At 50.1% G+C, this 9,376-nt stretch overlaps 1 protein-coding gene across 1 annotated transcript; it reads right to left on the bottom strand.

The window, feature by feature from the left end:
* Positions 1 to 1,900: 1,900 nt before the first annotated feature.
* On the bottom strand, positions 1,901 to 8,973 carry LOC140492682 (uncharacterized). The gene is made up of 2 exons (XM_072591713.1): positions 3,796 to 8,973; positions 1,901 to 2,425 (listed from the first exon to the last, which is right to left on the bottom strand). The coding sequence occupies exon 1, from the start codon at positions 8,676 to 8,678 to the stop codon at positions 7,164 to 7,166; it is 1,515 nt and encodes a 504-aa protein (XP_072447814.1). The 5' UTR covers positions 8,679 to 8,973; the 3' UTR covers positions 1,901 to 2,425; positions 3,796 to 7,163.
* Positions 8,974 to 9,376: the final 403 nt, after the last annotated feature.

Below are 9,376 nucleotides of genomic sequence, written 5' to 3'. Positions count from 1 at the left end.
AGAGAGGGTCAGCAAGTGTCACAGTACTTCAGAGAGTGTCACTGGGTGCCAGAGGGACAGAGTCAGAGAGTGTCACAGTGTGTCAGAGAGTGTCACAGCGCGTCTCAGAGAGTGTCGGAGAGAGTCAGAGAGTGTCACAGCGCGTCTCAGAGAGTGTCGGAGAGAGTCAGAGATTGTCACAGTGTGTCTCAGAGAGTGTTAGAGAGAGTCAGAGAGTGTCACAGCCTGTCAGAGCATGTCTCAGAGTGTCAGAGATAGTCACAAAGTGTCACAGTGTGTCTCAGAGCACCAGAGAGTCTCACAGTGTGACAGATATTGTCAAGAGAGAGTGTCAAGGTTTATCAGACAATGGCACAGTATGACTCAGACAGTGTCAGAGAGTGTCACAGTGGGTGTCAGAGAGTGTCAGAGAAAGTCAGAGACGATCACAGTGTGTTCCAGAGAGTGTCAAAGAGGGTCAGAGTGTGTCTCAGAGAGAGTCACAGTGTGTCTCAGGGAGTGTCAGAGAGAATGAGGGAGTGTCACAGACAGTCCGAGGGTATCACAGTATGTGTCAGAGGGAGTCAGAGATTGTCACAGTGTCTTAGAGAGGGATACAGTAAGTCTCTGAGAGTGTCAGAAGGTGTCACAGTGTCTAAAAGAGTGTAACAGTGTGTCAGAGAGTGTCGCAGTGTGTCACAGTCAATCATAGCGTGTCGCAATGCTCTCAAGCAGCGTCAGAGAGTGTCCAAGAGTGTCACAGCATGTCTCAGAGATTTTCGGAGAGTGTTGCAGTATGACACAGTCCGTCAGAGAGAGTCACAGTGTGTCTCAGAGAATGTCAGAGAGTGTCGCAGAGTGTCAGAGAGAGTTAGAGAGTGTAACAGTGAGTCAGGGAATATCACAGTGTGTCTCAGAGACAGTGAGAGAGTGTCAATGTATAACAGAGAGTGGCTCAGTATGTCTCAGAAAGTCTAAGAGAGTGTCACAGTGTGTCAGAGTGTCAGAGTGTTATAGTGTATCTCAGAGAGTGTCAGAGTGTGTGTCAGACAGTGTCAGAGAGTGTCACAGTGTGTCAGAGTGTGTCTCAGACAGCATCAGAGAGAGTCACAGTCTGTCAGAGTGTGTCCAACATGGTCAGAGAGTGTCAAAGTATTTCACGGTGTGTCTCAAAAAGTGCCACAGTGTGTCTCAGAGAGTGTCACAGGGTGTCTCAGAGAGTGTCAGTGAGCATCTTTGTGTGTCTCAGAGAAAGTCAGAGAGTGTAACAGTGTGTCTCAGAGAGTGTCAGAGAGTATCTCGGTGTGTCAGAGGAGAGTCAGTGAGTGTCACAGTGTGTCAGGGAATGTCACAGTGAGTCTCAGAGAGAGTCTGAGAGTGTTGCAGTATCTCATAGAGTGTCACATGGTGTCAGAGTGTGTCACAGTGTGTCTCAGACCGAGACAGAGAGTATCACTGTGTGTCTCAGAGAGAGTCAGAGACTGGCACAGCGTATCTCAGAGAGTATGTGCGAGATATGTGGCTATCCAGCCCCATCTACGGCACTTTTTATTTCCCTTCCCAGGAACAAAGACACGGAGGAGTCAGTCCAAAACTTTTCATTCAACTTTGCAAAGTCGGGTGCTGTTCCCAAAGGTACACACACACAAGCATAGTAATCTCCACACATTATATACATGTATATGTGGGCTGGGTTTACTACTGCTGCCTTGACCAACGAGTGCTCGGATTCCGCACTGTTTTCCTTTTTTGGGTTCTGGTGCCTGCGATTCTTTTATCATTCACTTGGCCAATCAGTGTTTGAGCTTCCCATTCTTCCCTTATATGGATGATGTTGTACAACTGTGGTTAAGGGCGGCCTCTCAACTATCGAGGAAAGCTGTTACAACTGTTTCATTCATATAAACGTGGGGGAGGTCCGGCAACAGTTTCGAGTGTCTGCTTGTGTTTACTATGAGGTAGAAAAGACTAAAAGGCAGCTAACCGTTTAAAAATTACACTACCCCCTACAAATCCCCCGTGTCTTTTCTTACGGCCTGTAATTTTTCAACCGTAAGTTTCTTCTCCAGGGCATTTAATAACTCCCGAGCTTGTTCATCAAACTGCCCTTCTCTAATACTACCCCCGCCCAAGAGGGATTCACGTTGTTCCATCTCGAGATTTATTCGTTCAACCTGCCCATAGGGAACATCTTTCTTAGTAAGGGCGGTTTCGATCAGTCGTTGAGTTAATCCCCGGACACAGGGAATAACGCAACACCCAAGGGCAGTGAGTACCCCTGCCACCACTATACATGAGACAAGAAAGGGAACGACCACCCCCGTCCATTTACCGAACCAAGCTTCCAACCAGTCCATGAGGCCAGAGTCGATGCCCGAGTTTTCGGCCAGTTCGTCCGCCAATGTGGTGAGTCCATCCAGGGCGCGGGTGATGGACCCATCAGGGGCTGTGTTGTTGGGGATGAAAGTGCAGCACTGAGTGCCTATCATGACACAAACACCCCCCTTCTCTGCCAACATCATGTCTAAGGCCAACCTATTTTCCTACGCCATCCTACTCGTGGCGTCCAGTTGTTCTGCTATTCCTTTCACTGCATCCCGGGTATAATTAATGAACCTCTGCTGATTGTAGTAAATATAATTAATCCAATCCACGTTCTTATTGATAGTCACCCACCAAAACAGTGACGACTCAAAACCCGCCGCTATCTGGTTCCTAGCCTTGTATTCGTCAGGAACACCCCTGGGGACCCCTATGGCATCTAAATATATGTTATCATCAAAAGAGGTCTCCAAAGCTCTCTCAGTTCTTCCACTAGAACGGGGATGCTCTTGTTTTTCGAATACCAGGGTGAATGGGATGGCCAATTGAACGATCGCACAAGTGCCCGTCCATTTTTGGGGCAGGGTCGGTCGCAGAACCCTCCCACCACAGTACCACCAGAGGTCTGCCCTAGGTACATGAATGTGGGAGTAATTCCCGCCCCCGGTAGTTTCATTGACCAGCCGGATTGATCCGCTGCACTTGTCAAATGTCCCCACATCGTCGTCCCACTGTAGTCCCGTCCGAGAGACGCAGGCCTGATGCGTACCCGTTACCCCTGAGAATGATAGCGGGCGGGACGCCCCCTCAGACCTGACGGGGGGAAACTTCAAACTCAAGGGTCGACAAGTGGGGTCGTTCCAGGCCTCTCGGTCCTGGTACAGCCTTATCATGCAGTCCATGGCTCGTGGGTGTTTCTCCCATCCCAGCGGGAATGGGACCACCTGAGGGTTAGGGCGGGCACTCGTGCATGCGTAGCAATCACTCTTTTTTATGCTCCTCACAGTATATTTGACCCATTCCATCCAGGCATTCGCCTCCCCGTATCCCGTTTCTATTTCAAAGGTCTTTTCCAAATCCGTTGTCTCAATTATTCTAATCTTTTCCTGCTTACCAGTGGGGGATGAGCCCCCAGACTCAGCTTCAATGACCGTGATATACGTGCAGCACAGCTGCATCCCCCCCCCCCCCATCCTGCCTGGCCCCCAACTCTAATACCCAGTATTGTTCTATTAAGGCTCGCCTCGTTCTTTTCCAAGTTCCTTATGGTCAGATAAAGCGGATTGCACTGATTCTGCCCACAATCCCGTCCAGGGGTGATGGGATCACGGACAACTGACACCATAGCCTGGACCCCGGGGGCTGGAAGCCTACTTAGGCCTTCCCTACCATGCAATTGTAATACTAACGTCTGACCCTGGAATCCCCTTTCTCTCTCTAGATTCTGCTTAGTTTGATTCAGTTGACTTTTAGTCCTACAGGGCACCAACTCACATAGGTCTAAGCTAAGTGTCTGTGTTGATTGGTTGGCAAGCACGGAGATGGTGAACCACTGACGGTCCTCTGCTTGTTTTAACCAGAGGCCAAATTGGGTAACACGCACACAAAGACCCAGCCCAAGGATAATGGCATAGCAAGTTAACAATACGATTGACCGCATTTTGTCGCGACACCCGTAGCCCGAGGGCACAGTTCCTTTAGACTCGCCAAAGTCCGATTAGTTCGTTCTCAGGGTCTCTGTTCCTTAGATGCCTTTGTCAGAGAGATTCGTTCGTCCTCCGTCGGTTGTGGCACTGGTCCCTTGACTCGAGTGTAATGTGTCCAGCCCTTTTCGGCCGTACGGACAGCCGTTTCGGTCGTCAAAAGTACCAGGAAGGGACCGTCCCAAGTTGGTTCGAGGGTACGTTGCTTCCAGCTTTTAATCAGGACCCACTGACCCGGCTTGACGGTGTGCACCGCAAACTCGAGGGGCGGCGTCTGTGCCAAAAGTCCCTGTTGGCGTAAACGAGATAGAGCAGACCCCAGAGCCACCACATATTTTTGCACAAACATATCCCGAGACTCAAATACAGGAGGTTCCCCCTTCGGCCCATGGAACGGGAGGCCAAATAACATTTCGAAAGGGGAGACGCCCAAATCCCGCCTTGGCTGGGTGCGAATTTGCAACAGGGCAAGGGGTAGGCATTTGGTCCAAGGCAGGCCGATTTCACTAGTGAGCTTGGTTAGCTGCTTTTTGATGGTCTGGTTCATTCTTTCGACCTTGCCCGAGGAGGAGGGATGCCAGGGGGTGTGCAAATCCCAGTCAATCCCCATTGCTTGCACTACATTCTGGAGGACGGTCGAGGTGAAGTGGCTCCCCTGGTCAGAGTCAATAGCGCGGGGTAGCCCAAATCGTGGGATGATTTGCTCGAGTAGAATCTTGCTAACCTGAGTTGCCCGTTGCCGTGGTAGTGGGGAAAGCTTCCACCCATCCTGTCAGGTGATCTACCACTACTAATAGATATTTCAGGCGACCTATGGGGGGGAGCTCCGTGTAATCTACCTGAACATACTCAAACGGCCTATAGGCCGGACTCCTACCCCCTTGTCTTGCATGCTGCCGCAGCCCCCTTTTGTTAATCTTTCGACATGTTATACAATCTCCTGTGACCTGCTTGGCTACCGTGTACAGACCAGGGTGAGCATATCAGCGCAGGAAGGCATCACACAGTGCCTGGGCGCCCCAGTGACCCCCTTGGTGTAAACGGGCAATAATGTCCCGCGTCAACGGTCGATTTAGTAGCTGGCAGCCATCGGGTAAGGTCCACTTGCCTTCCCTATCCTTTGTACCCCCCAGAGACGCGAGAAGAGTTTCTTCTTTGTCAGTAAACGTGGGCACTTCGGTAATTTTGGATATCTGTGGAATCCTTACCAGGCAGTTTATTACTTCCTTCCCCATCCCAGCCAATTTTGCCTGTTCATCTGCCAATTGATTCCCCAGGGTCTCTATTTTATCGTCTTTCTGGTGTCCTTTCACATGTACTACTGCAATCTCTTGTGGCAGCAACAAATCCTCCAAGATCATGGCTACTAGTTCCTCGTGGACCAACTCCTTTCCTCTACTATTTATCATTCCCCTTTCTTTCCAGATCTTCCCAAAGGTGTGTACTACCCCAAAGGCATACTTAGAGTCAGTGTAGATTGTCCCGGCTATTCCCTTTAAATTCCTCAGAGCCCGGTGCAAGGCGTACAATTCGCACGTTTGTGCGGACCAGGCATTCGGTAGCCGTCCACTTTCCACTAATTCCCAACCAGTCTCACTAATGACTGCATAACCGTTGTGTCTCTTCCCATCTATCACTCGAGAGGACCCATCAATGTACCACCGCCTACCTGCATGTAAGGGAGTATCCCTCAGATCTTCCCTCACTTTACTCTGGTACTCTATTATGTCTGAACAGCAGTGTTCCAGTTCCTCCTCGCCTTCCCCTTTCCAAAGAAAGTCCGCCGGGTTCTGACAGCCCCCGACTTCTATTCGGAGGTCTTCTCGGTCTAACAATATGGCTTCATATTTCAGAATTCTCGAGTCAGTCAGCCACCTCCCGGCCTTCTGATTCAGGATAGTTCTAACCTGGTGGGGAGTAGTGACTGTCAAGGGGGCCCCGAAAGTCAACTTCCTGCTTTCCTCTACCAGCTTTGCCGTGGCTGCCACCACTTGGACACACTCCGGCCACCCTCGGGAGACTGGATCCAGAATTTTTGACAGGAAAGCCGCGGGCTTCCTTTTACCCCCCCAGTCCTGGGTCAACACTCCAAGAGCGGTTCCCTCTCAGGAGTTCACAAAGAGGCGAAATGTCTTACTAAAATCCGGCAATCTTAAAACAGGTGCGGCCATCAATTTTCCTTTTCGGATTTCAATTAACTTTTTCTCCTCCTTCTCCCATTTTATTCTGTTGGGTGCCTCCTCAATGAGTTTTAGGTACAAGTCTTTAGTAAGGGGGGCATAGTCGTCTATCCATAACCGACAATAGCCTAAGAGTCCCAAGAACTTCTGCAACTCCCTCTTGGTCGTTGGGAGGCCTAGTTCGATTATTGCCCGCACTCTTTCCGGACTTATTCGTTTCTGTCCCTGGCTTATCAAGTGTCCCAGGTACTTAACCTCTTTCTCGACATATTGGAGCTTCTTCTGACTCACTCTTAACCCCTTCTCAGCTCGGTAATTTAACAGGGCATTAGTCCCAAGTAGGACGTCCTCCTCCGCCGGTCCGGATAAAAGGAGATCGTCCACGTATTGTATAAGCTTAAGGGCCGGGGACAAGGTTAGTCCCTCCAATAATTGTTCCAGAATCTGCCCGAACAGAGTCGGGGACTCAGTGAATCCTTGGGGGAGTACGGTCCACCTGTACTGTTGTTTTCTGCTAGTATCAGGATCCTCCCATTCAAAAGCAAAAAGATCCCTACTGTCCTTGTCCAGGGGACACGCCCAGAAGGCATCCTTTAAGTCTATAACACTAAACCAGCCGTGGTCCGGGGGGATTCACCCCAGAATAGTGTATGGGTTCGGTACCACAGGGTGCCGTACTTGGACAATTTTATTTACCTCCCTTAGGTCTTGGACCATTCGGTAGCTCCCATCCGACTTCCGGACCGGCAGGATGGGGGAATTGTATCGTGACATACAGGGCTCTACCAATCCATCTTTTATTAGGTCTTCCATAACTGTCTTCAGGCCCTGCCTCCCTTCCCAAGAGATGGGGTATTGGCGCACTCTGACGTCGGGGCTCTGGGGCTTTAATTTTACCTCCACAGGTCGAATTGCGAGTCCCCCCCAGTTCCCTTTGGCGACCCAAACCCTAGGGTCTATCTCTGTCAATCGGGACTCACTAAGGTATGACATGGTAACGGCTAATTCTTCCTCTCTCACTTCTGCCCCGTCTCGCTTCTCTCCCTCTCCAACTTTTCTTCGACGTTCCTCTTTCCACCCCATAACCTCCCTCCCCCATTCCGGTGGACTTACAAGCTTCCCGTACGGCTGCCACCATCATTTTTGTCTTATGTTTCTCCCTTATTACATCCCTCTGAACGTACACCTTCTGTGCTTCCCGTAATAATTCTGCAACATCCTTTTCAGCCCAATCCTCCACTTTCTGTAATTTCTTCTGAATGTCAGGCCATGACTTAGTCACAAAGTGCACCTTAAGCATGCTCTTGCCTATTTCCCCATCAGGGTCTAAACCTGAATACTTTTGCATGGACTCCCGCAAACGGTCTAAAAACTCACTCGGGGATTCATCCTTTTTCTGTCCAACTTCAAATGCTTTTGCTAAATTCCGCTGTCTGGGCACGCAGGTTTGGATCCCCCTGATTATAAGGCTTCTGAGGTCTGTCATATTGGCCCTTCCCCCCGCGTCGTTATGATCCCACCGGGGGTCCTCTAAGGGGTACTTCTGCTCTCCACGCTGAGGGCCGTCCTGATGCTCCCTATCCCAAATGGCCATTGCACTATTCCGGATCATAACAATTTCATCGTAATTAAATAGTATTCTCATCATGGCCTGCAGTTCAGACCATGTGTATATACTGGGCCCCAGAAATTGGTCCAGTTGTATTCCCACACTGACGGGGTCGTCCAGTAGACGGGGTCGTTCATTACGGAGTTGCCGGATATCCCCAGAATTTAAAGGTTGTACTACGAACCCGGTCCGTTCGTTCCCAAACGGCACCTCTCGTAAGGGGTTCAGCTGTTCAATATTGTCACTCCTCCCAGCTCTCAATCCCTCTTCTCGACCTCTCCGCATCTCGAGTCGGACTGATTTCCTAGTGCCTGGGGTGAGTTCTGTGCCCCCTCCTGTACACCCCCCAGCAGTCCCTTCCTCACTGGTCGTAGCCTGCTGGGACTCGGAATTATCCGTCGCAGGAGGGAGGTCCGCGCTGGACGCCTGGTCGTGCGCGGGTGGTATATATGGGGGCGGGGAAGACGGTGGCAAACCGTCGGTGAGGATGTCCCAAGACTTCTGGGGCTTCCTCGGGTCTGTTTGGGGAGTCAGAGGATAGAGACGCGTGGGACTCTCGCCGTCGCCCGCCAACCAGGCGGCGGCATATTTGCTCTCCTCTGGGTCAAACGGTTGTTTTCTGTTAACATATACATTTAGGATTTGACACACCCAGTCTTCATCAGACCCATACTCGGACCAAACTACCGAGGGGGCGCGGATAGGTTCTTTGGTCCATATAAAACAACAATATTTTATCATGGTCTCTTTCTTTAAGTCCTTCGTTCTACTACTGTCCGTCCATAGACTTAACTTCCGACCTAATGGACTATCGGGGGGTATTTCTTTCCCATTTGCAGTCTTCCCTGACTTTTCCTTAGTAAATCTAGAAGTCTGATTTCCCATGGTTTATCTTCGGTCCTGGTCTTAAACGCCCAAAGCGTTTTCACAGATGACCGTCAAAACCACAATTTCCCGTGGTTTATCTTCAGTCCTGGTCTTAAACGCTCAAAGCGTTTTCACAGATGACCGTCAAAACCACAATTTCCCGTGGTTTATCTTCAGTCCTGGTCTTAAACGCCCAAAGCGTTTTCACAGATGACCGTCAAAACCACAATTTCCCGTGGTTTATCTTCAGTCCTGGTCTTAAACGCCCAAAGCGTTTTCACAGATGACCGTCAAAACCACGCGGCCAACAAGGAAGAACAAAAGAATCTCTTACCTTGATCCGTGCACGGAGTTGTCTGGCCTTTTTAAATGTGTGTACCCCCGTGTATAGTCACTAACCGGTCGTCCCAGCACTCGTCCGTGTGTTCCTTTTCCAGGATTCAAAATTATTTTTAAATGAGCCGGGTCACATCGTCTCTTGGCCGACGGCCAACGGACCAAGCCGATCAGTGAGAAGTATAAATATATACTAGACGCGTCTTTGTTGTAATCAGGCTTGATCCGTGAGCCGAAGAGACTGCCCCCCCCGGCAATAATTATTTCATCCCGGAGGAGCCCCCAATTGTGCGAGATATGTGGCTATCCAGCCCCATCTACGGCACTTTTTATTTCCCTTCCCAGGAACAAAGACACGGAGGAGTCAGTCCAAAACTTTT

This window comes from Chiloscyllium punctatum, chromosome 21 (genome assembly GCF_047496795.1).
Source record: "Chiloscyllium punctatum isolate Juve2018m chromosome 21, sChiPun1.3, whole genome shotgun sequence".
Taxonomy (NCBI): Eukaryota; Metazoa; Chordata; class Chondrichthyes; order Orectolobiformes; family Hemiscylliidae; genus Chiloscyllium; species Chiloscyllium punctatum.
This window is presented reverse-complemented; position numbering and strand designations above follow the sequence as displayed.

Coding starts and splice junctions, on each gene's coding strand:
- LOC140492682 (XM_072591713.1), bottom strand. CDS start 8,678: ATGGGAAATCAGACTTCTAGATTTACTAAGGAAAAGTCAGGGAAGACT.